The 27,179-nt window shown below is 47.0% G+C and overlaps 1 protein-coding gene across 44 annotated transcripts in view; it reads right to left on the bottom strand.

Annotated features, from left to right (window-relative positions):
- Window positions 1–25,331, bottom strand: part of camk2b2 (calcium/calmodulin-dependent protein kinase (CaM kinase) II beta 2) — a 77,044-nt gene extending 51,713 nt beyond the window's left edge. For 18 of the 44 annotated variants that reach the window (XM_088624383.1, XM_088624379.1, XM_088624372.1 and 15 more), the window contains exons 1-6: window positions 25,048–25,330; window positions 17,892–17,986; window positions 9,121–9,180; window positions 8,720–8,774; window positions 7,468–7,533; window positions 1,176–1,248 (exon numbers count right to left, since the gene is read on the bottom strand). In XM_088624383.1, coding sequence (XP_088480509.1) covers window positions 1,176–1,248; window positions 7,468–7,533; window positions 8,720–8,774; window positions 9,121–9,180; window positions 17,892–17,986; window positions 25,048–25,109 — 411 coding nt within the window. In that variant the 5' untranslated portion in view covers window positions 25,110–25,330. Of the gene's footprint in view, window positions 1–1,175; window positions 1,249–4,221; window positions 4,295–7,467; window positions 7,534–8,719; window positions 8,775–9,120; window positions 9,181–17,891; window positions 17,987–25,047 lie in introns of all 44 variants that reach the window. The other 26 variants (XM_088624392.1, XM_088624398.1, XM_088624396.1 and 23 more) reach the window with 5 other exon arrangements.
- Window positions 25,332–27,179: the final 1,848 nt, after the last annotated feature.

The following is a 27,179-nucleotide window of genomic DNA, read 5'->3' on the forward strand; positions in this document are numbered from 1 at the left end:
ACAGGAAGGCCAGTCAGATTCATAATTCCGAGTCATTCCAGGTCTCTGAAAATATCTGCTCCCCTGTACAAGGTGTGGTGCAGATTACATGTGGTCACGAAGGCTTGGAGGACACTCACCCAATCTGACCGAAAGCACAGTTCAGGACACCAGTTAAAATATCTTTGACATCCAACACAGCTAACACATCAAAAAAGCTTTTGGAAAAAGGCACAATTACGGTAGTTTTGTTCCCCCATCAGATGAGTATAATTGCAAAGGCACTGAATACATGCACACAGCATAGGATAACCATAAAACAAATGTATACAGTAAAAAATTAAAGGAGACTTTATCCCCGTCATCGGGCACGAAGTGAGACAGTAAGGGACGATGCTCAAGGTGCTTTCACAATGCACTCAAACCTGTATTGAGGATCACCTGGATCAAAGGCCCAGCTGTCTACAGTGACTCAGTCACTTCGTGTATGACCTGTAATTGCCTGCCTACAGTGAGCATACACTCCATTGATCATGGAATATAGAGCGCTGTATAGTCATCAGATAATCCCTGTGCCTACAGTTTAAATCAGGTTAAAAAACCATTTGTCTTCTAATTACCAAACTAAAAATACTGAATACTGGCCATGCAGCCTACAGGATCTCTGCTTTATTTTTGATCCTACTGGCAGATATGATGAGACCACATTAATCCCAACATCTGACAACTCACCAGTCCACACAGGTGCACCTACTGGTCTTCTGAGTTAAGTCGTGCTGCAATGGTCTAGACTTCACAATTAACTACTGGGGACCAGAAATGAACAGCAGCAGCCTCATTTGACTATTCTGCACACAAACTAAGTGTTGTTATGACTGTGTGTGGCACACAGCACACATATATATATACATGCAAAAAACTATGTGCTAAAAGAATAAATTAAGCATCCAAAAAGCAATAGCTTTCAGAAATCGTGAATGAGATCGAAATACAGATATAGGTATTTGAATAAAAGACTCCCTTTATAACACAAGCACAAACTACCCAAGTCTGTGCTTCCATTCTCTTAATGAAATTTGTCACACAACGATAGCCACAAAATCACACCCATCTCCAAACACCCACACAGAGAAATTGACACGCACAAAGACACACACGCACACGCCGGACACCACATCACATGACCTGTCACTCACCTTCAGGTCTCGGTGCACCACGCCCATTTGGTGGCAATGAAGCACCGCTTCCAGGATCTGCTGGATGCAATGACTGCATGCAAACACCAGGGGGCGCGTGTTAGTCAGAGCAGCGCTACAGTCCCGTGCACAGGCCAGGGCAGGGTGTACTCAACACACAACTGCCTCTCTCAACCCAACCCAACACAACCCACTCCACTCTGCACCGGGGAAGCTACACTGCCCAATTGATTAGTTGACTTAACTAATCAAGAGGCTGGATGGCACTGAGTGGGCCAGGAGCTGAGAGTTTGCTTAGCTTTAAACCTGTACTTGATGTTTTTGCTAAATACACAAACCTGATAGACACACATTGTAGTTATGACGAACAAATTAGCATTATGGCAATGCTTTGGGCACGATTTTGACAAAGATTTCATTTTTGCCCATGTAGACATAGCGTCCATAATCCTTGTTAATGTTATTTTCCATCATGAGCTGTTGCTACTTCAAAATCCCAAAAAGAGGCAAAGATGTCTTTAGTCTCTGACAGGACAGGTGGGGAGTGTTGAAGCTCTGATTTGCTTTCCGGGGAAGGTTACCTCGATACCTCCCAGACACTGAAGCAAGCGGGGGAATGCAAACTGCGCTACCATTCAATTCTTGCAGCTTCTCACTTTTACAACATTCTGTCACTTTCCTAAAGCCCAAGCTAGACCTGGAGCTGCTTCACAGATTTAACTGGGGGGATAGTTATGAAAATTGTGCTATGCAGCTGTTGGGATATATCTATATTACTATAGATATACCGATATAGATTTTATATCTATATATACCATGTATTCAATATGCTTAAAACGCATGCACACATGTTCTGCCGTAGAAAGTATAAACATATCCCCCATGCACAAATCCATGCTGTCTGTGCACTGGAGCTGGCTGGCAAGAATTGCCTGGTTCAGTGTCGTGTTGTTAGGATTTGAGATAGGGGGTGTCTGTCCTGAAAGAGACCAGGCACAGCCCCACTGCCACTCCGCTGTAGTCTTCAGCACCTCTGGTGCCTGCACTTATTCCTTCACTCGAGTGGCGCACTGATATCCCAAGTCAGGGAGCTGATCACAAGACAGAAAGATCTCCATCACCCACCCACCCCTATTCCTTCCTCCCGGTAAAAAACGGAGACCGAGAGAGGAGGAGAGTGGATCTTCCGTTTGAATATCTCAATTATTCATGACAACATGTGCTGTAAGAGGGCGATTCTCCATGCCTCGTTCCCCTTGACTCTCACATGTTCTCTTCATAGATCCTGACTAACGGGGGTTGTGAACTGAGAGACACAGCAAAAGACAGAGACCAGCAGGGAGGGAGGGAGACAGAGGGAAGTGGAAAGCTTGAGATTGTTACAGTGTCTCTCTCCGTCCCCTGCAGTGATTTACTCTGCCCTAACTGCAACAGCAGTAAAAGTTCAGAGTTGTAAATTAGGAGCCTGTGCTTATGTTTTAAAGGTCTTAGGATGAATTAATACTGAGCAGGTCACATCACTGCCTGCTCTGTGGGCGGTGGTGTGTGAGTGCTCCTGTGTGCACACGAGAATTTTCCACGAACGCCTCCGTTAAAGCATTCTGCTTTTCCACAGAGTACCGTTACACCGAGGGTCCTGCAGGTATCTGCACTCAGTCAGAAATATCTTTTTCATGTTGTAAGCCAACAGGTCTCATCCAAAAGCGAAAGGGGACCTAATAAGAGCAATGGAGCTGCAAGACGATATTTCCTGCCTGTTCCTGCAATTTAAAAGTACAGGTTTTTTCAGTACCCCACAACGAGCAGGGAAACACAGCCCTTCCATATGAAAGCTGCCTAACGGCTAGTGCAAACACTGCCTCCTGGTCATTGTTGAATGGAACAGGGCAGGAAATCTCACCCTGCAGATTAAGATGCTTTAACAGGGTGACAGCGTCAGTGTGTGTGCTGAACTGACCTTGACCTTCTGCACTCATTTCAATGTATGAAACTTAATGCTTTTCTGGCCCCAGCAGAGCCCCTTCACCAACCTCCCTCCTCTGTCGCCCGCTCAGCTCTCTGACCTGGGGGGTGTAAAGTGCAGGTGTTTGGGGGCACTGGGAGGGCATGCAGAGGGACTGGACTTGGCTTGGCATCGTCGGATCATATGTTACTGTTATACGGCCCCTGCCTTGGCCCTGAGCAGCAGTGAGCTTCTTGCCTTGCTAAGATTTGAAAGCAGATATGACATAAGCAGGCAAGGTGTGCTTAAAACACAAGACCGGGGGGTTGTGGGAATATCGCCGGTTTGGATTTTGCAGCTTTGTTAAAACTACTGCTTATGTCATCATGGCTGAAAGCAGACCTTTGTTTCAACCCTTTTCAGTCCAGTGGTCTGGCTGTTTTGGATTTGGACCTGCAGCAGTTACTGACAAAATGCAGTTGCTCCAGCCCAGGTACACAAAACTGACCCCTGGACTGCTAGGTTTTTTTTTACAGATGTCCAGATATTCGCTATCAAGCTGGCATACTGCCATCAAAGATCAGCGCTGGTAAACTCCAGCAGCGACCATTTTTTCTTGGAACGAGTAACACAACTCAGAGTCTTAACAGTAACATATTTGCACACCTCATGGTTTAATTCGGGTCCTTTCCAAAGTAAAAAAAAAAAGATACACCAATAAAACAGACATATATACACATCGGTAAATACACATACAGATGCACATATATGTAGGTGCTCAACCGTTTGTATATATATGTAGTGTATAGCCACATATACATACAAACAACATGTTTTTCAACCAATAATGCTTTAAGACATGAAATAACCAAAATAAACAGGTTGGAACACAGGAACTAGTCCAAATAATGACGCCACCAGCAATGCTGTATAGTCAGAGTCGGGGTGAAGGTTAGAGAGAGGGGGTGCATTGCCACAGAGTCAGACAGGGGGGAGAGAGCAGTCAGTGCAGCGGGAGCAAGCTGAGAGTGCTGGAGCCAGAGACAGACAGACAGACGCGCTGGCAGGGCCAGCCCAGGACATTACAGCACTACACATACTGACCTTCAGGTCCCTGTGAACTATGTCATGTTGGTGAATGTGATTGACACTGTCTAGAATCTGATGGATACAGTGACTGTGAAGACAAAACAGAGGGAGGAGAGAGGGATGGAAATGCAGGGGAAGAGGAGAGGGAGCACAGGGATGGAGAGGGAGGGAAGTGAGGAAAAGCATCGGGAACAGGAGGGGAGGAGGGGATGGAGGGGAGTGATGCGGAGTGGAGGGGAAACAAGGGAATCAGAAGAGAGAGGGATATAGGGAAAGGGTAGGGAATGGAAGGCAGGAGAGAGGCATAGGGGACGGAGGAGGGCAGTGTAATAGGACAGAGGAAGAGAACAGGGCAGCACAGTCAAGGGAAGGAGGGGTGAGGAGAGGAGTGAATTCGGTGAGGAGGAGGAGTGAGGAGACAAAACAGTTTAAACAGGATGAGACTCTGAGACAAGGCTAACCACAACACTGCAGCACAGACCAGCCCGGCACACAACACAGAGAGAGAGGAGAGGGGAAAGAGACAGAGAGAGAAGGGCAAAGAGAGAAAGAGCAAGACAGAGGAGGAGAGAAAAGACAGAGGAGTGGGTGGCAGAGCAAGAGATAAAAAAGGGACACGGAGAGACGACAGAGCAATTGGAGGAAACGAGAGAGAGAGAGGAGGCAGCAAAAAAGAGCCAGAACAGAAGGAGAGCTTCGCTTGGGATTGTGTGCACTTGTCACTAAAAATGTCTTTCATGTGTCTTTGTATTTTCTAATCGGTAATCAATGAAAGAAGAAAGATGAGCACACCCAACACCCACTGAGTAAGTGCCGTAGGTAGAAACCTCTGCCCCCCACTGCGTGGGAAATTTAATTTGAAATGTAAATGAAAATTATTTGTAAAAGGGAATAATAAGAAAACATCCAGAGAAGCTTTTTGAAAGGACACCTTTGCACCGTGTTTGCCATTCTAAGAAAGCGTTAATCGGAAAAAACCACAAGCAAGTCCCTTTCCTTCGAGGATGTGACTAATGGCTGCAGCAGAAAGCCAGCTCGCGGGGATACCCACCCACTCAGTGTCTGTGGAGTGGGCAGGAGACGGACTGGGGCGAGAGGGGGTGCACCCAAGATCAGCAAACATACACCCCAACACCCCAGTACAACACACCCAGCATGACACACGCACACACACAGCCTTCTGCAAGGGACAACGTATATTGTATAAGGAAACGTAGCCTGACAATGTCTCTCAGCTAAAATGGACATATTATAAAGTGTACCCATATAGTTTTCATTACTTTTTTAATACTGCAGTACAGTCAGTCACCATATGCTTCTTAACATTTCTCCTCCTTGTGGGAAGACGCACACACACCCTCACCACCATCCAATGAGCACACACCCTGCCTCTGCAGGCTGTACAAGCCCTGCAGACAAACTGTATCCGATCCTTTTTTGGCCCTGCAGAAAAACTGTCTTTGTGTCAGATCCTTCTTTGAACTCTGAGCAGCACACAAGCCCCAGAAGGACCAAGAGCTTGTGCACAGACTTGGCTGCAGCAGCAATGTAATTGTATGCTAGGCTCACACAGCTCTGCCTGGGGGGGAGTGTTGACGATCCAGGAACTGGCATTGTTAAGGTTACTGGAGAGGGGGCGGAGGAAGGGAGCTGCTGCCCCATGGTATCAGATGCCTTCAAGCAGTCAGCAACTACATGCACTGACCCAGACAAGCAGCATAATTAAATTCGATTAAATCTGATTAAAATGCCTTTCTATGTCAGGTTACGGAGATGATTCACCCCTCATGGTGGGCAAAGCTGAGAACGGCAAAGAAAGAAAGCAATGTTCCTGCATCAGTAACAAAAGTGTTCTTGCACACACACTCACACACATGCTCAGGGTGATCTACAGTCCTGTAAAACACAAAAGCAGCACTGGGTACAGAATACTTCCCTACCACACAACCACAATTCCAAAACCCCCTGAAGCCTCAAAAGAGTTAAGTCAGAATTAATAAGTGCATAAGAGGCAGACCCAGGCTCTAATTATCTTCACTAATTAAAGCCCTATTTTCTCCCTGTCTCCTAGGGAAAGGGGGATCACCGGTGGCCTGGATAGTGAGATATGAACAAGGTTCGTTAACTGACCCACTGGGACACGGCTAATGGGAGAACAGTCCCACAGCCTCTCACCCCCAGTACAAGCAGAGGGGTTACAGCATGTTACAGACACACAGGCCCACACAGGCAGCCTAAGCCATACACACCTGCTTCTCACACTGCTCTGAAAAGCTCAGTACACCCACTGCACACCCACGGGCGCACTGCAGCCCCCCGTCACTGAAACAGCCCACTGAACACTCATCTGGCTGGAAAGGCCTTACAGCTGCACTTCAGCACAAAGCTTTGCAGAACAGAAACACGTCGGGCCCACAAAATTTGCTCATCAGGTCAGGAAGGAAAACCCACCCAGTTAGCAAAAGAAAGCTCGGGTCCCTGTTCTACCCCCAGTACTTCAGCCCTGTCGCTCTCTACAGCTGTAAGGAAAGTGCCCATTGGCATCCTGACGTGGGTGTTAAGTGACAACAGAAAGTGTGGTATTGTGGTCAGTGCAGTCTGAACCTGTCTGCAGTTGAACACGACTTAACGTGACTCAGCTAGATCACTGTTCTGGCATCCATGAGTGGTGCGCGAGAGAGAGAGTTCAACAAGCTGAGAGGAAGAGAGAGTATTTGATAGGTGGACAGCTCGGAGATCAGAGCAGACAGCAAGAGAAAGGAAGAGAAAGGCTACCAGAAAGGGATAGAGAGAGGCAGGATGGTGTCTGGACCTGGTTCTGAAATCTCTAGTTCTAGATTAAAATCCTCTTTGATGACATGCAAGTTCAGAAAACAAGTGTGATATGTGACCCTTAAAACACAATGAACTGCTTAATTCTAGTTTCCAAAATGTTTTTCTTTCTTCCACATAGACACATCAGGCAATATTAATTGTTGTTAATTGTGCGTAGAACTACCTGCTGGCTAATTATTTATTGTGCAAACTACTGATTAGGCACCTTGACAAATGGAATTACGGGAACACAAAGCAAGCTTTGCTGTGAGCAGAACATTGCTTCTGCAGCTCACGATGGAGGTGCAAGATTCCTCCAGTTTGTGTGCATGTGAGAGAGGGGGTCAGGAACGCCAGAAGAGGCACAGAGAAGCTAAGGCAGAGATAGAGAGGAAAAGAAAAGGGAGGGGAGGAAGGAGGGAAACAGAAAGCAAGGGATGAACGTACCTGGCATCCGCCTCACTGTAGTATTCTCTGGCAACAATGTCTTCAAACAGCTCTCCTCCAGTCACCCTGAAACACACAGAGACACTATCACAGCTGGCAGACCGGGTGGTGAGCAGTACGCTAAACCAAGGACCAGAACAGCCGTGTTCTGTGGACAATGGACAAGCAGTAATCGACATCCGTTTGCACAGACGAGGACTTCCATGTGCTTCAGCAGGGCCGACGTGTGGCTGGCGTGCCAGTCAGGTCCTGTGGGCCAGAAAGCTGGAATCTGAGCAACACCTATGGCTAGCTAATAGCTGGGTTGTCCTGGCAGAGACACAGGTTGGGCTGATGCCCCTGGAGCGGGGGGTCAGTTGATCTGGATTTACTGTGCTTGACTTGCTGGGCGCTCAGGAGCTTGAGGTGTTACTGCTGAGACAGCTGCTTATGTCCTCTCTGCATTACCAAACAAACTGTTAAACAGGACTGGAGTAGCTAAATTTGAAAAATGCAAGGTAGCTTTGTGTGTACTCCTTTACTTAAAAGCAGGGAACGAGTGATCTTGCTCACAGGGCATGTCCTCTTAAGATGCAGCAGTTAGTGGCACAGGAGTATTCAAATTGCACACAGCTTCACGCACTATGCTAATCTTCATGTTAAGAGCTCGGATACTGAAGGTACAAATAGTAGGAATGTCATCTCATTCTGTAATTATCTAGTTGAACAACTGCCTTGTCGGACTCTTAATTGGCACTTACGTGCAGGGACATAAGAAAGCGAAATTATCGGGGGAAGAAGAAGATCCCTGTTTCACAGCGATTACTGACAGACTTGCTTGTTGTCCCTCTGTCTCGGTCAGGTTCCTTCTCTTGTGCTAAACGCTTCTCTGCCAGCCTTTCCTTTTCGCTGCAGTCTGAGGGAATCCTTTCAACAGGATCTCGGCACACTGAGGGAAACCCCTGTCGGAGGAATCCCATCTGCTGGGCAGCCCAGGGCTGTTGCCATGGAAACGAGCCCGCGCTCAGGAACGCGGCGCGAGGGAGGGAGAAGGAGTGGGCCGACGGGACGATGGATGGGCGAGACGTGACATTCATGGAGAGGGATCGGAGAGGTGGAGAGGGAGCGCGTGCGCGCGGGCGACGGCGACAGATAAGAGGGCGGCAGTGCCGGACAGAGGAGGAGGGACAGACACCAGCCGCAGAGGAAAGGAGGGAGGCAGAGAAACAAAAGGGGAGAGGAAATGGAAGACGGAAGGATGGACGACACTCACAGGTCAAAGAGGAGGTAGTGGAAGCCTTCTTCCGATATACTGTCATGGAGACGAACTGCAAAAGAGGAGGACACTGGGTTACAGGTCTTCAAACAGATTCACAGACACCAAACGAAACCCACGTTTTCGTTTTGCAGTGAACGGTCTATGCTGTGTGGCGTTGTCTGTTGTACTGTGTTGTCTGTGTCCTGAGAGAATGGCATGAAGAAGAACACCAACGCACACGTGCAGAAGGCAGCAAACTCCTCTACTCCACACCGACCGACCACACAAATAGGCAGAAACAAGCACACGCACAACACGCCTACCGGTGACACATGCTCACAGACTCCAGAGGCCAGGACCACACTCAATTCCCAGAAAGCTTTGCAGAACAGAAACCCGCGCACGCAGACCCTCACCGATGTTGGAGTGCTTGAGCAGGCGGCAGATACGAGCCTCGCGCTCCAGCTTCTGGTGGTCTGGGGAGAGAGAGACAGAGACAGAGACAGAGGCGCGTCAGGTAAACGTCGGGAAGAGGGGGGAATCGGAGTCGGAGACGGAGAAAGAGAGAGACGGGGCAGGTAGTGCCAGCCGGGAAAGAGGCCGAGCAAGAGAAGGAGCCAGTCAGCGAGACGACGAGAGACGGCTGTGTTGCGCGGGTGTCTGCGCTACAGCTTTGGCGCCTCCTCTGGTCAGATGGCGGAAGCTCGGCAAGGCCGGGCCTGCTCAGTATTGATAAGGGAGACATCTAAGGGAAACCAGGTCACCTCTGTCCATAGTGTCAGGACTATTGTCTATTGCAAAATTTTTTGTAAAGCGTAAACTGAAAAACAGAGGCAGAACCGATTTTATGGAAAAAGGCGCAGACTTACATGATAAAAGACAGAGCGTGGCAGAGAGAGAAAGATGGGCACTAGTGAAAATACACCCTGCCAGCCAGATCTACAGATTTAATCAGCACTGGAGTGGGGCATTAACTAGGCAGCTCTTACAGATGGCAGCACTCCACAGACCTCAATTCCACTGAATACACTGGCGGTGAAGTTGCAGGGCTACAGCCATGTGCAGGAACTGAGGGAGGGGGAGACTCACAGAAGACATACTGACAGCACTGCAGCCACGGAGTAGCTACAAAGAACGAAGCAGACTGAAACACAGATGCAACATGCTGATCAACATGCTGATCGCTGCAACAATAATAAGAAAGGACCAAAGGCAGCCGTAATGAAACAGACACTCAGACATCAGGGGGTTTAGAAAGTCAGCCGGCCCACCCAAACAAGAAGTACATTATGAAACAGTAGGTGTCCATGAGAGCAGAGCAGACCATTCCAGCCATCACAGACACGGTGAGCCTATATAGCGCCTTCTGGCGTCTACGGTTGCTGTGAGCACTCCCCAGGGGAGTCTTCTGTAGATCTGCAGTCGTCAATTTCACTGCTGCATGGCGCAGAGATTTCAGGATGTAGTTCTTTCAACAGGCAAATTAGGTTTCGAAGCGGTATATACGATAGGTAATAAATCAATATACATCTGCAATAAATCGACCTACTTAGTCTGTCCTCATTAGAGTACAATCAGCTTTCATGTTACACTTGACTTGCAGCATTACTGTGCAGTCTCTCTTCCCCTTTCCACTCCTCCTCCCCCTTGCTCATCTTTCTCGGTATCTTTTTCCGTCTCCACCTGCATGTATTTTCCGTGTGACCCCGCCCCTGCCTCTCCCTTTTTCCCCACCTCTCTTCCTCACGCACACACACACACACTCTCTCGCCAGTAACAGCACACTGGGGGCCCCGAGCTGCGCTGGTCAACTGCCCGTGACGTGACAGGAATGGACGAGGCGGTCAGGGGAGCACACTGCGGCCTTCGCTGACAGATGGGTACCACGGGTGGCACTGGTGCCCCGTACGGTCACCTGCCTCTCGGAAAGCGAGTTCTGTGTGAGATCCTGCAGGGTGACGAGGCAGCTAACGGGCAGTGTCCTCTCGCCCTGTCCTACTGCTCTCCGTCTGCTCAGGACGAGGGCTCACACTGCTCCTTCACCCCTCAGATTCTACACAAGACCACTTTCAGGCTCTCCAGCCTTGAGCCCATCCACCGTAACCCCCACTTTCTGATTCTTCTTCTGTTCCAACGCTGCTGCCCTGCCTTTACTCTGCTATTCCTGTCTTTGCATTATCCCTCTGATAAATTCAGGTATTCCATCAAAAACGTCTACCAGTGCATTTCGATGACAAACATGCTCTCGCTCACTGACATCTGCTCACATGCCAAGAGGAAAACAGCCTAGCAGCCAGGCAGCTCCCTGTCCGTTCATTCATGTGGAACTCCTACACCGCCATCAGGTCATGCTCCAGCCCGGGAATTTCACTGGAACAGGGGTCTGGTCACAAAGCTGGGCAATTCAGTTCACTTTGAATCATTATTGAACCAAATGCACAGAACAAAATCCCCGAAAACCAAACTTCCACCCAGCAACACGCTCTTTGTCACTGTACTGACAAACATCAAGACACGGGTTCTAACAGTATACAGAGAGGATGAGTGAATCTTTCCCTAGGGCAAGGAAAACTTCTGTGAATCCACCTCTTTATCCAAATATCAACACCACTCTTCATAAAACTCGGCCTGTGAATAACACATTTATGACCCTTCAGACAATGCAGGTGCCTTGTGAGCATGTTTCTGTAGGTGGTAGCATTTGCAGGAAGAAAGGTACTAATTGTGTGAAAGTCGACCCATAAAGGAGGGGGCAGCACTGACACAGACCCGGTGGAGCGCAGGAGTCGGGGTGCACTTGCCTCACATACGCTGGAGCAGTGTGCAGTGCAGCTGTCAGCCAGAGCCGGCTAAGGGGGGAGATGGGGCTGGTCAATAATTAAAGAGCAGGAGGAAGACAAACAGAGCTACAAACCACTCTGCAGACCGACATGACTAGAATGCAGACGCACCCAGAGCAGGAGCTCAGCACATACTCGAGCAGACACGGGGGCACCTGCTTTTTGGTATACAAACGAATCAAATGTATGACCATGAACACTAAAACACATGCACACAGCTCAAATCCCTGCAAAAAACCCTAAGCGTCATAAACGGCATCAGAAAAATAAATATATTCAAACAGTAGGGTAGCTGACACCAGTACATGACACTTGTAGCACGAATATAATACACAGCCTCCGATTGCAACCAGGGCCCGTAATGGCTTCTGTCTGTATCCTTTCATCAGCACTGGTACACACTGATCCATGTAGATCTGCTCTCTTCCCATTTGTACAAATAGAAAATGAATGAAAACTATCCCTGATTAACTATTATTAAACTAGAGAGATTAAAATAACATATCAAGATTTTCAATGTTGTTACTTCAGGGCTCAGAATTGGGGTTCAGGACCTGCCAGATTCTGATGGCATCCTGCTTATTTATTTGGATTCTAACCTGCCAGAATGAACAAATGAAGGTTCATTAGGAAGTGTTTAGGGGTTTTGGACTCCAGAGCTGAAGGTCATGGGTTCAAATCCTGGTTGGGACACAGCTGTCTACTCTTGAACAGGCTGCTTTACTCAGATTTCACCACCTAATGTCCTGCTGTAAATTGATATGTTTTACATAGTTACTGCAAATTTGTCCTTATTTGACTCATTTAGCTAAATAAAAGATTTGAACAATCAGACGGTATTGTGGTAGGGTCTAAAACACTTCCATGATGTGTATTTGACATTATGTCGAGCACTGGCCTGTAAACGCAGACCATCCCAAACTGTATCCAGTACGTTTTTGCGCACCTAGTGTAACCATTACATGTTGTTCTGAAATCAGTACTGATGTTAACATCAGGTGCAGAAAAAAAAGTGCTGACATAAGACAAGTGACAAGACGCACATCATATGGAGATCTGTGTACTAATTATTTTTCTCCTATATAATCAAGATGTACTGTACTAGCCTTCTCTATTACAGAACTGTACAGAACGCCAATAAAAATGACAGAACAAGTAGAAAAAAGCCTTCAGGGAGCACACCGTGCAAACGATGTGCTCACTGAGTAAGAAAATCTACAGAATGACAATTCTGTGCCCAGATGCTGCTTATTTACTGTTTTGCTGCTGTGAAACAATATGAGCGCTGCTAGCATCTTCTCATGACTCATCTGCATTTGCAGAAAGAAGAGAGCGCAAAAAGGGATGACTCTCCCAATCAAAGAAATGAAATGCTCCCGTCTTCTCGTCAGCCCACGCTGTTCTCTCTCATCCTTGCCATCGGTGTAACCCTCTCCCTCCCACAGCCCACTGCCACTCACCTGGGCACAGGGACCCACAGGGCCTCAGCTCACCCGGGCACAGGGACCCACAGGGCCTCAGAACACCTGGGCACAGGGACCCACAGGGCCTCAGAACACCTGGGCACAGGGACCCACAGGGCCTCAGAACACCTGGGCACAGGGACCCACAGGGCCTCAGCTCACCCGGGCACAGGGGCCCCACAGGGCCTCAGCTCACCCGGGCACAGGGACCCGCAGGGCCTCAGCTCACCCGGGCACAGGGACCCGCAGGGCCTCAGCTCACCTGGGCACAGGGGCCCCACAGGGCCTCAGCTCACCCGGGCACAGGGACCCACAGGGCCTCAGCTCACCTGGGCACAGGGGCCCCACAGGGCCTCAGCTCACCCGGGCACAGGGACCCGCAGGGCCTCAGCTCACCCGGGCACAGGGGCCCCGCAGGGCCTCAGCTCGCCTGGGCACAGGGGTCTCGCTGGGCTGCTGCTCATCTGGGCACAGGGGCCCTGCTGGGCCGCAGCTCACCTGGGCACAGGGGCCCCAGCTGACCTGTGCCTCTTGCGTGTAACCAATGCAAACCCCAATTATCGTACTTGCATATAGTATTATTGACTGGTGGAGTAAAGTTCATTGCACTGATCAGTTTTATTCAGATGCTACAGACTAAGAATAAAAGAAAACACAAGGTGACATACAGCTGGTATAAAGAAGACCTTTTAGTTGCATCTCTGTGTTGCATAACCATTTAACCTGTACTCTTTACAACTGCAGCCATTATCCTCCACTCTCAAGTCTCTAGAGGAGTACAGCCTTCTGGTTTTTAGGCTACCTGAGCTCTTGATGTCTTAATCGAATCAATTATTTGGTTACTTAATTAGTGTTTAGTCACTGGGGTGTTCAAAGTGTGAGTTTCCCCTGTAACACCAGCAGTGCTGTAGCTCTTCATGACCTAGACTGAGGATCACTTATTTAAGATTTCTTCCTCATGCACCATAAAACAATGAGTGAACTTTTAAAGTATCTTGCATAGTTAAAGTGTCCTAATGTAGTTTGAAGGATACCTGTTACATTACAATAAAGTCTCTCGAATTACAATGCAAAAGCTTGGGATTTGAAATTCATAACCCAGTCATACTGTACATGCAAAAATGCAAATCTGCAGTATAGTACACGACTAAAAAACTACATCAAATTGGACGTCCTCTGTGTTCACAAACATAGATGTTCTAGGATGCCTGGAGGCGGCGTATCTCATTTGCCCTTTGCTCCAAAACTTTAAAAACAAAAACCTATAGATGATCTTTTAGCACACAGCCATATCTACAAAGAGGCAAAATAACAGGGAGGGAGCAGACGATTGTGCGTACTGCACTCATAGCAGGCAGACTTTGCCTGTGCGCAGTCTTTACTCAGTCTGTAAATCCGGGAGCTCCGTCTCTTCCCTCCTCACGCCTCCGCTATTCCTCCGCTGTCTCCTCCGTTCCCCCCCACCCCACCCCCTCTCCCTGCGCCAATCCCGAAGGAGGAGAAGGAGACCGGGAGGGAGCTGCTTTTGGGGCTCCTTGATCCCCACCCCCGGGCTGCGCTCAGCTGAAAGCCATCCTAATGCAAACATCCCTGAAGACAGGGAAGGCGGAACAGCGCAGGCTCTTCCTCTGCAGCAGCACAGTGTTAACCCTTACGGGCTGGCAGCCCTGGCTGTTCTGTCTTCTGCAGCGGGTACGAGTAGCATGCCCAGTGATTAACGGTGCCGACCTGCTTTTCCCACTCCCAGATCTGGCTTCGACAATTCCTCTGAACGAAAACACTGCTTCAGACTCAAAGGGGGATCACTGCGGGGGAAGTAAATGAGTGGCACGCCGAACTTGGAACCCCATTCGGAGGCCAGACCTCACTGAGGCATGGGCACTCGGAAGCACTGGGGAAATCTTTTTGAAAAGGCATCCAAGCAGGAGCAGTCGGCCTGGCTGTATACGGTACGAACTTTCTTTTTCCCCACAAAGGAACTTCACTGGTGTTGCTGGGTACATTAAAAACATCTCTCACCCGTGAAACAAAAAAGACCAAGGTCAACGGTGTGTGTGTGTGTGTTAAATATATTTATAACATTTCCCAACCCTGTTCTAAAAGAGGTGAGTTGATTATAAGGGAGCTGGTGAAAAAGGAGAAGGCTCCTGGGGAAGAACCGATGGAGAAGGATGAAGGAGGTGAGGAGACATATCCCTAAATCTAAGCATCTCCTTTTTTTCCTTTGGGGAAGAATAGAACGTAAGGCATCTATTAAGATGTCATTCGAGTTCAGCAGCCTAATGGACACAGACACAAAGCTGGGACAGTTTTCACAGGCAGGGACTGGATCCTGCACCCATACTGACTACAGCGGGGGTGCACTGACAGAAAATGCCTGGGTTTTCACATCAGGAGACTCCCTAAGAAAACGTGGGAGCTGATCAAGACGGGGGAAGGGGATCCGAGCTGCATAGGTTCCAAACGTTTTCACAGCGTGGAGCCGCAGGGCTCTGCCATACAGCTGAAAAAGCGTGGGTTCAGGTCTCAGGAGGGGTAAACACGGAAAAGAAAAGGGGTTCGTGCGGGGCGAGTTCTGAGCACTTTCATTAACACAATCCACTTCTTAAGGAGAACAATTCAGCATGTTCTGCGGGTGTGTTCAGGTCACCAGACCCTAACTGCCGTGCCTGGAGTTAACGGCTTGATTTGTTTTGATCAGGAGATCCTTTAGGTGAGACAGATGATCTATTACCTGATCTACTGGGGGTACAACAATTGTTCATTTCAAATTCGAATTTATCCTATTGACTAATAGAGAGCTACCAATTAAAAACTTTTTAATTTTCTTTACTCAAAGGGCGGCGCCGAAACAAACTTTTTGACTACTAACGAGTTACTTAGATAGTAGGTTTGGTTACTCATTGAATCCGTGAATTATCTACATACCAGAATAAAAGGCGTATAAAAATCCATCTGCCTTCTAGTTCGGATGTAATTTTAAAGCCGCAATAAAACGTTATACGACTCTCTCTTTCCGTGCCACTACTGACAAGGTACTGTACATTTGAGGTACCGCTAGCGGTGCGGGTAAATTCAGGTCACATTGCTACTGCATTGCAGGTACTGCAGAGCATGCGCGTTGACCAATCACTGTCGTTTGCCAAAGGCTTCCTCCGTGTGCTCATTGGCTACTAGGGATTCCCACCTAGAGGCCCGCCTACTGCACTGCCCCTTTTCTGCAGATCGTATATATCATTGGCTCGCTGTACTGAGAGAAACCACGCCCATCCCCATGTCTGCTCCCGCCCCCTAACACTTTGCTCCAGTTTCCACTCGATGCGGTTGCGATTAACTGCTTAACTTCCGGGCTGCAGTGAGGAACCGTTTCACACTGTCATTATCTTTTCAAATGTAAGAACACTCTCCAAACTCAGTTTTTTTTCGCTGCCGCTTGCATAATACCTAAAAATATGTCAGCACGTAAAAAAATCTATTAAAAACTCTAAAAATAACTATACCAGTGAGAACATTTTCAAAACACTTCATTAAAAATTAAATCCATTGATTTTGCTAGAGTACGAATACGTAATGAAACATTTTTTTTTATTTAAACACCCAGAAATATCCGTAACATCAAGCTTCATCCTCAGTTGTACTGTACTATACTAAGAGATACTAAGTCAAGCTCACCTATTGCAAAGACTCCAAAATGAAATATTTTGCACATTTCCTAGAAAAAAAAAAACCCCAAATGTGTGCATTCTAGGTCAGCAATTCTCAGATGTAGCTACCATGACTGAATCAGGCCACCATCTAAGGCCTCTCCAGCGCCTTGAGTGTGATCTCCAGAGAGTTCTCTTCTGTTTTCTCAACATAAAGCAATTTACCCTGAATCCAGCTCAAGTATTCAGCAAAACTGGTGAGGCAATCAAACATCCCCATTCTATTTATCCTTTGAACTCAAGTTGCATTTTATAAAAAGAACAGAATAAAAGCCAAGCTCAGCATGGTGTCTGTAAGTTTAAGGATGACGTAGTCCCAGATTTAAGCTAAAAATAGCAGTTGACAGAAGCACACCAAAAACTTTTGAGACACTAGAAAAAAAAAACCTGCTTCCTCATGACTTGAGCACTGCGCACAAAGCGCCATGAAGCCTCTGTACGATATCCTCTCAGCAGCGCCTTGTCTCAGTCACATGATCAGTCCCATGCTTGTGGCACGCAGATTCACAGATGCTCTTTCCTGCTGTTGCCAAGTTCCTGGTCTGCATTTAGAAGCTGGAGGCTTGCACCCAGACACACACACCGTCACCGGTCGCAAACAGAGTGACATTCCATGTTCAACTAGGCCAAAGCACGAACATGGCTAGAGCTACAATAGGTCTTCTGGCCTTTGACTATGAATTCAGACCCACGGAGCATAGCGAAAGCCTTTCATGCAAATTTCTTGCACCTTTAAAGCAATGTTCTAAATAATACACTCACCCTCACCAAAGCCAAATATGAAATTCTGGACAGAATGCAACCAGTATTTTTTTCATGCATATATTAAAATAATGGATAATTCAACACACCGAACAATGAAAAAAGCTAAAAGGCAGAAATTCAGCTATTCCTTCCCTGTGACTGACACACCAGTGTCATACTACACTGCAAGCAGGGAATATCAACCTCTGGACTGATGGAAGCGAAACAGAGAGAAACACGTCAGCATCATTCTCTGCAGTCCCCTCCACAGAATCACAATTCTCTGATACGACATGTCTGTTAAAGCGTCTTGCAGCAAGTGAAAGAAGTACACATGAATCAGAATGAAACGGCTCTCTTCATGCTCCGGAAAGGTCATCCTATTACCCCGAGTTGGCTCTCTGGCTGCCGGCCGTGGGCCTGTGGCGTTGCCTACCTCTTGCAGAAAGTTTTTTGGTGTTGATGATTTTGGCTGCGTACTCTTGGCCTGTGCACAGCTTGACACATCGGCGCACCACTGAAAAAGCCCCCCTGGGAAATAAAGACAGAAAAATACACCATTTAGTCCATTCAGTCTTAACTTTCGCAACCTAATAAGTCATAGTAAATCCTGCATTCATGTTTCTTAACCACAGAGAAGTAGTTAACTTAACTACATGTCACAAAAGTGACAGCATTTCAAGTTCCTTTATCATACACTCCTAACATATTCATCAACAGGTGGCATGGTGGAGCAGTGGTTAGCACTGCTGTCTTGCAGCGCTGGTGCCCTGTGTTCAATTCTCAGGGTGTCAGCTGCATGGAGCTTGTATGTCGTCCCCATGTTCTCGCCTGCTTGGAATGTCCTTGTGCGTTGCCATCAGGTGCTCCAGTTCCCTCCCACGGCCCACAGACATACAAGTGTGTTAATTGGCTTCTGGGAAATTAGCCCTGGTATGAGTGTGTTTGTGTCTGTATATGCTGTGAGGGACTGGCGTCCCATCCAGGGTGTATCCTGGCTTGCGCCCCATTGCACTCTAGTTACACTCCAGGTCCCCCTGCGACCCTGTATTGGATAAAGTGGGCTACACAATGGATGGATATTTATTGACTGAAAACGTAACATGCAATGCTAATGAACTTTTCCACCAAAATCAGCTAATGAAAAATACAAAAGGGATTTATTTGAGGAAACAAAATCATAGCATCATGCTGGAGAAAAAAAAAGTCTGTTTTAGCAGCCCTGAAGCCCTTCGGTTGGACACATTCCCACTGTTAATTATTTATTCCATTTAAATTGCGTTACCTCATAGTAAGGGACTCCTGGTAATTCTGCTCTAAGGTGAACATTCACAACTAACATGTCAGCTGATCCATACCCAGAAATAATCATAAGAACTTAAGAAAGGGTACAAACAGCGGAGGCCACTGACGGATAATTAGAAACAAATTCAGCCAAGGATCTCATGCCATTGTTTCACCAGTGAAAGCCAATTCAGCAACATGGCATGACTCCCACAGACCTTGGCATAAAGAAGTTCCTCCTGTTCTCAGTTTTAAATGCACTTCCATGTCCTTTCCACTGGTGTCCATTGGTTTGAGGTTCACTGCTGATACTGAAGAGGTCCACCGGGTTGACTCTGTCAGTGCCTTTGAGGATTGGGAATACTTGAATCTCCTGATAGTCTTCTCTGCAAAACTACAAAGGCTCAGGTCCTTCAGCCTGTCCGGGTAGGAGAGGCCCTGCTCCACACCTGCTGGTTTTCATCCCAGCTGAGCATCATTACCTACAATAACTTAACTCAATTCACTGAATGAATAAGCTGCTTGACTGCAACATTTTTCTTTCAACTTGGGAGTCTGGTGTTTGATTTTAAGTAGGAAATGCAATAGTTAAAAGACCATCTCCAGCACGTTTTTAAATCTGAAAACAGCCACACAGTTCAGATGAATCCTGGTGTAGAAATCAATTTACAGATTCGATGATGGAACTGACAACCCTTGGAAACATCAACCGATAGGAGTGGTGGTCTCCAGGACCAGAACTGGGAACCCCTGCCTTAAACCCTGGAGTGTGTCTGCTTGCTCTTCTTTGGACTAATTCCAGACCAGCAATATCCTTGGTATTTGGCTTATAGTCTTCAAGAAGGGACGTCAGTGAGCACTAGGTATTAAAACTATCCAAAGGATTGGGACACAGTCCTATAGCATGGTGGACCTACAGTGCAAGAAAAGAGGGGTAATCAAAGTTCTAACAGGCTTGGAGTGGAATTATAGGTCTCTGAGCAACACGGTAGTTTTCCCAGCAGAAGTCCGGCTGACCAAATTTTAAAATGTTTGCAAACCAAGCTGTTGGGGGAAAAAAAATGTCCCGCTACAATCAGAGTGGAAACAGCAAATGAAAATCACACAAAAGACAAGGAGTGCTGCAAATAGCGGGACGAGATACAGTTAAAAAATAAAGCAAAGTAACCCTTGCATTTAGATACTAGTTTAAAAACCGCCGTTTCCCAGATGACGAAAAGGTGAAGAAAAACCAAGACCTTCACTACAGTACAGCACTGTATCAGTTAACCTTCCTGGTCAGACAAGTAAAATCAGGTTCAATGTTATCAAGAGCTACATGGCAGCTGCCTCCAATCTTGTTCATTGACCAATTTGCTTCATCAGCGCCATAAGTCTTTATGACATGTCATCCAATATTGTGCTCCTGGACTACTGCATGCAAGGTGCTCACTTTAGCTTGCCTTGTTTTTGTAATACAATATACAGTTTGTCTGCTAAGACGGTCCCCAGTGTCACACTATGCTACATCAGCTGATAGTGTAATGTGTAATGCGAGCCACGAGTGCAGGACAGAGGGGGGGTCATAGTTGGCCTCTGCAAGCCCTTGCCCCAGCCTGCTCTACCCGTCCCAAGCGCTCGGACCCGCCGCACCTGGGGGTCCGACCGGCACGGACGGCAGAGCTGGGTAAATTCACAGCCAGTCCAACCTCCACCACCAGAGGAGCAGCGCCAGTGTGGACCTCACGACTCACGCAGACAGACGCTGGAAAAATCCGTCGGATCACTGACAAAAAACAGAGAGAGGCGAGACGGCAGCGGATGAGCCCATCCAGGGGCGAGCTCTGTACGTCAGGCTGGTGTCCTGGCCATCGACCTCCCTGAGACAAGCCGCCTGCAGGCAGTTCAATCGAGCTTTACCTCTGAAACAGCGCTTGTCATTCAACACATGTCTTTTACAGAAGGCTTTATGCCACACTTTAATAAACAAAGTGAATTTTAAAAAAAAAATCTTTGTTTCTATGAACTGGATAATCAATTTTGCATGTTAGATGAAAGTCTTGTGCATTGATTTTTCTCTTTTGATATTTTTCTTCTTTATTTCTAACAGATTCAAAGGGCAGTGGTTTCAGGTTTTATTTTTAGTGCATTGGATTTAATTCTTTGTGTATTTTGAAGCTCTCTCCCATCTTCATAGCTTGGAGTCAGTTTTCTTGCAGCTTAATTATTCTAAGCAAAGCCTTACTTTTTTTTCCATTTCTGACTCTTTGAATTAAATTAAGATTTCCCAAGAAGTATGTGTCAGAAAGAGCACAAATTAGCATCAAGCCTCCTCCTCTGACCCTGGGCAAACTGAGAAATGGAAATCATGACTCCTATGACATACTGTAACACTGAGGTCAGGGTCAGGTTGAAAGAGCTACAGGCGCCTGCAGAAATCGCACTGTAAAGCAGAGAAGCTGAAACTATTTCTACATTGCGTTTCGGTCCGCAAACGTATTCAAAATAATGTACTAAGCAAGAGAACCTACAGCCCTTAAATACCTGAACTGGATTAAAGTGCTTAGCACAGGCGATTGTGAAGAATATTGGCTCAACCTTTTGCTCCTCAGCCTCTGGGGTGACAGGATTTCTCAATCTTCTGCCCTGCTGTAAGCAGTTAAACCTCAAGTAATAATGAGTGTAGTGTCAGGACAGCAAATGCTACAAAATCAACAGAACAGGACTCACAGCACTGAGGAAACACGGGTTCAGAAATGCAGATATTTTATAGGTTGCTTTTGAGACAGAGAGATATAAGTTACAGAAGGAGCATCCTCTGCTGCCCAGCTCTGTCTGCAGTTATATGCAATCAATGCGTTAACGAAGTGCTATTCATTAGCTCACCGCGTCTGCCTCTGAAGAGATATTAAAGTGATGTACAGCACTTTGACTGTCAAGGAAGGACTGGGAGAGAACCACACAAGTCCGCCCCAGACACCCGTCTGTCCCGGACATTGCTGAAATACTTCGAACTGCTGTGGGAGAAAGAGCAGACTGGAAGGTCTGCATACACAAAAACCCTGAGCTCGGCCAACGGACCCCGCGTGCAAAGTTATTCAATTATGTCGATTAATGGCTGCATGAGATTCACAGGAAAATTAGATCTGAATCTAAAAAAAAAACATAAGATCGTACCTGACTGCTACAGCTGCAAAATGACAAAGCCACACACAAGCTGACTGCGCCCCAACACCCACACAAACAGCGACACACAAATTCTAACACAGATCTGCAGACATAAAAGAGAAATCTCCTGAGCCGACGCTTTGACAATCCATATCGCACACATCGCTCAGGAGATCTAAGACTAACTGCTTGTGCAACACACAAAATAATTATAGGAACCAATAATGCTAAATCACACGCAGAATCTTATACAAGTCTGGATGAACATTAGGACATGCTTTGAATTAAATTAAGGCGACTGGCACCTTAGCACAGCGCCAGACAACAGGAATAGCGGGAATCCCATTAAAATAAATATTAGAACCACTAAATGAATTAACATCTATACAAGCAGGATTTTCACTTTTTCTCTCGCAGACTTTGAAGGAAGATTTTTTTTCCATAGTTCGAACCCGCGTGGTTGGCTATATCGCCCTCAATTATGAATGCATCGCTGCCTGTGACGCTCAGAAGAAAAAAAAATCACTCTGTCGCACATCACGGCTGAAACCACGTGTGAACAATTCAAATGCAAGTGCGCTGAGCGCAGTTTTTCCAACCCGGTGTTAGGTGCTGCGTATACAATGATATACAACGTGTGTTTTCCATAGGACAGGAAGACGGAGTCATTCAGAATTTCCAAAGACACCCGGCGCAGGTCGGCTCACGGGGCGCTCAGCCTGTCGCGTCTCGGCGCTGGGTTAAAGGAAGTCACCGCTCGCAACAGCCAACACCACGCCGAGCCGGAATCCGACAGGGGCTTCTGGCGAGAAGACGCCTCCCCTGAAACACTTGTGTTATCGTATCTTTTCATACAGAACGGGAATGTTGTGAAAAATAAGGGGAAAACAATTACAGGCCCGAAAGCCGTGAGATGAAGAGGCTCTGTTTTATTGAGTGAAACGGGTCGTTTGTCAGGGCATCATAATATAACCCAGTAGTTTGTAACTGCAGCAAAAACAGCAATACTTAATAAAGGGTACATTCATAATAATAAATGTAAGCCAATAACTATGTAGGAGCTAGAAGCGCCCATCCACAGCCCGGCGAATGCCAGGAGATGCAGAATCTCTGTCCCAGGCCAAGGAAGAAAGCACGTTTAGCCCAAATATTTTCATAGGGGATGGGGCGAGGGAGTGTGCGGGGCTGCACAAGACCTGAAAAACCCCGGGCCTGCTGGGAGGCAAAAAAAATGAGCTTCAAAATAAAACAGAACGAGCTTCAAATCAACACTGTCCCTCTCCTTTACAACGACCTCAAGGTTCAGACTCGGAATTTCTAAATATAAAAGCGTGCTTTACACAGATTGTGCAAAAAAAAAGTAGAGTTTGTGCAAACGCAAACCGCTCTTGGTGCAAGTGCCTTACAACCCCCCTATCTCTCCCTATTGAGTCAATGTCAATAACGGCAATGAGAGTAATTTAAAAAAAACAAGCTTTAATTGGAAGGTAAAATTCTCATTTTAATGGCCAGGAACACTTTCGGGTTTGATAAAGAAAGAAAACGCACGCAGCTCCTTTGTACAGCTCATTTCTCAAAACTAACGCCCTCACGTTTTGTCATGGGTCTATAACCTCATATCACCTGGTAACCGTTCAGAAACGTTATTTTTAACAAACATGAAAGTCTGGCACTAACGATTGGTATGGTGTGGGGGAAGTCATTTTTTTTACGTACGCGCGTAATTAAGAAAACATGACAACGCGTTAAAAAGAGGAGGATCTTGGCGGTAAAGAAATGTGCAGTAGTACAGTAGTAAAAAAAAAAGATCTGCTTTTTTAAAAAACCTGACAAAGCGAAAGGAGAGCTCATCAGGAAATCAAGAGTTCTTGTGGGCTCGGCGTAATATCCAGAGAGACTCTGTTACCGCTTAATTTTTTTTTTTCAATTGCTGAAGACCTTGCGGCCGCTACAGCACTAAGTTGAAAAAGGGGGAGGAGGGGAGTCCGACTGCGTGGTGGTGTTTGCGGCTTATGTTTATATCCGAGCCCTTTCGGTGCAGCAGCAAAAAAAAAAAGTCCTAGCTATCACAACGACAGTCCATCGTCACTCGCCCACTCGCGCTCTTAGATCAACGGGATTTTAAGCAAAACTTCTCCGAGGAGATGTTACATTCCCAGCAGGATTCGGCGACGGGGATTTTGGAGAGAGAACAAAAAAAAAAATAAAATAACGCAGCCCCCGTGCTGCTGGAGTGTTTAGCCGTGAAATACGTCAGGCATGTTGACTGAATTATTCATTTGCTCGTCGGGTGAGGAGGGGGAAGATACGTGCTCGGGAGGGTCGACCCCGCTGCCTCCACTCCATCATCGTCAAAAAATAAAACCCTCAAAACGAGCCGTTTTGTCTGTCCGCCTCCTCCTCTTCTCCCCTCTTACGGTACAATGTAGCTATAGCAGTTTTCACCCACCCCCCCATTTCTAATGTAGCGTAGCATGACGCTAGCTCCTAACTATATCCACATCACCAGCCCGGCTCTTCGTGACATTAAACGAGCCCACCGCGGTCAATCAAAGCTGCGTTGTGCATTTGCCTTTCTTTATTGCGCGATTAATATTTAACAGGCGTTGAGGAGCGCCGAGATTATTGAAGTATTCGGCGGAATACGGGGCAAACCCCGCGATGCAAACGGCAGAGGAGGAGGAGGAGGAGGGGTAGCGAGGGAAGGGAGTTAAAAAATACACCTCTAACGTCAGGGCGCAGGCATGCTAACACAGACACATTTTACAGACACCAAACAGCCGCGGAGCATTTCTGACAGCTCAAAATGTCACTAGGTGCCGTCCACTCTGGTGCAGCGGTCCGAGGGGGGTTGGGGGCGGTTACAGCAAATGCTGGGGGACAAAGGCGTCGCTTCACGACCTCTTTTTGGGAAGCCTGCTCGGCACGGTGGGTTTGTTTTCTGGAAAAGCAGGCGCTTGTGTGCGTGCGTGTGTGTGTGTGTGCAGGTTTATTTTGAGAACGGTTACGGCTACAGCTGGCCCCCGACACAAACGCGCACACACACACATACACATTATCCACGAGTCACGTACGGATAATACTAAGCGTCACAAGAACAACAACAGCAATACAACCGACGGCAATGATAATAATGGGACAGAGGGTTACAAAAAGCTTACTTTCCGAGCTCTTCATACAGCTGGTATTCGTCCGTAAATCGTGTACAAGTTGTCGTAGCCATGTCTTCGTCTTGCCGCGGGTTTGTTCTGTTTCGTGAACGCTGTCTTCTACTTTAAGGATAAATAACTTTTTTTACTGTTTATATCTGTGCGCCTCCTCTGGTTTTGCGGCTGTGGGATCCGTTGTAGCCCACTTAAGGAGAGGTTTGCTAGCGCTGGCTGCCTCTACCGCTCTCCTCTCTCCTCTCCCTCTGCTCAATTGCTATGCGCTCTGCTGCTGTCAAAGCCGTATTTACTCCAAAACGCCTCGCTATCTCCCCCTGTCGGGCGCTCCGTGCAACTGCGTGCGTGGGCAGGAATTTGCAGCCCGCTGTACTGAACATAATATTTCATCTCGGGGCCTAATTTTCAAGGAATCCCATTCTTGTTCTAAAGACTTAGACAAATAAGCCTATTTATTTATATGCGTATATCAAAATCGAAATGTATACGTCTGACATATAGCATGATATTGATATTTCCTAAAACAATCGAATCGCTTTTCCTTAAGATCAAACATCGTTCCCTTTGTACCAATATTATTCTCCTGCAAGATTCGTTTTCTAACATTTCTGTAAAGTTGGAGAAGGTCACCACGGGAGGTGACCGTTGTGTGAAGAAGACAAAAGTCTAAACATTTTCTAAAATATCACTCTTGACGTGCCTTTAAAGATATCTTCGGAGTTGTATGTCTTAGTCCGAAAACCGAACTAAGAAAATCCCTGTAGCACACTCACACACACACAGGACTCTTCAGCTCTAACCGTTTTTTTAATCGGCAATTTAAAACGTTTCCGTCTTCTTTCTGTCACGGAGATTAACGAGCCCGAGTCGAGGGACGATTATTCTCCAGATAGAAGCTCTCGCCTGGGGGTCTCAGACATCCCCGCGTTCTTATTAATGTTTATTGGGGAAGGAGAAGCCTGGCCCCCGCTTAAGAGCGCAGAGCCAAGTTCTGCGCTCTCTCCCTGTCGCTGTGTATCAGAAACCCCAAATCCACAAATGAAAATATGTCACTTCGAGCGTTTTCACCAACTGAACAGCTGAAAGACTGAATAAGTTAATAAAGGTTTGGAGAACAGGGAATTTTCGCTACCGCGGGGCAGTTCTCACCTGTAGGGCAAAACGATCACGACTGACAAAAGAATAATAACAAAGCCAAGAGCGTATTGGATCTGAACTCGAAAGATTGGTTATTTTTTCTGTTTTATGTAGATATAAATGAAGACAAACGTAGTTTTTTAAAAAATATATATTTTCTACTCAATCCGTTTAAGAGAATGGGAAACCGTACTGGCTCGGCAGGGGCCTACTCATGTGACAAGGAATAAAAATTTGTCTGCAGAACCCTGCAACGCGAAAATAATGTCTCTGCCGACATGAGAAAGACCAGTCACCAAACGGATCTGACATCGGAACATCCACAGCTGACCCTATCAGTCTGATGCAATATGCAGGGTCTGATGCTGTAGAATCCCTCCGTTCTCTAACCATTTCCTCCAAACCAGGGTCAAGGGGGAGCTGAAGATTATCCTGACCAGCAACAGGCGCAAGGCAGGGTACACCCTGGATGGGACACCAGTCCTTCGCAGGACACACACTCACAACAGGGTCAATTTTCCCAGAATTCCCAGAAGCCATTTAACCTACCAGTAGGCCTTTGGATTGTGGGAGGAAACCCAGGCCAACACGGGGAGAACATATAAACTCCACACAGACAGCACCCCCAGTCCAGAAATGAACCCAGGATTGCGAGGCAGCAATAATAACCACTACTCCCATCATACGGCCCTCCTGTAGATTTCTAGTGGGGAAAGTGGGCTGCAGTGAAGTTTGGACTGGAGGAGGGGGGAGTTCCTTTTTCATTTGTAACCATTCTTGTATTCCTAAGACATCAACCTGATTTAAAGCCCCCTCACCAATGTCCACCTCCCACACCTCCCACAGCTTAAGCCCAACCTGAGTCTAATTTCAAAGCCGGCAGGCAGCCTCATTAGCGTAGATGTCTGAGCATCAGCAAGCAAAGAGAACCAGAAAAGAGAGGGTGGAGGGAGAGAGAGAAGGGGGTGGAAAGGACGGGGAGAGGAAAGGAG

Source organism: Lepisosteus platostomus, chromosome 3 (assembly GCF_059453375.1).
Source record: "Lepisosteus platostomus isolate fLepPlt1 chromosome 3, fLepPlt1.hap1, whole genome shotgun sequence".
NCBI lineage: Eukaryota > Metazoa > Chordata > Actinopteri > Semionotiformes > Lepisosteidae > Lepisosteus > Lepisosteus platostomus.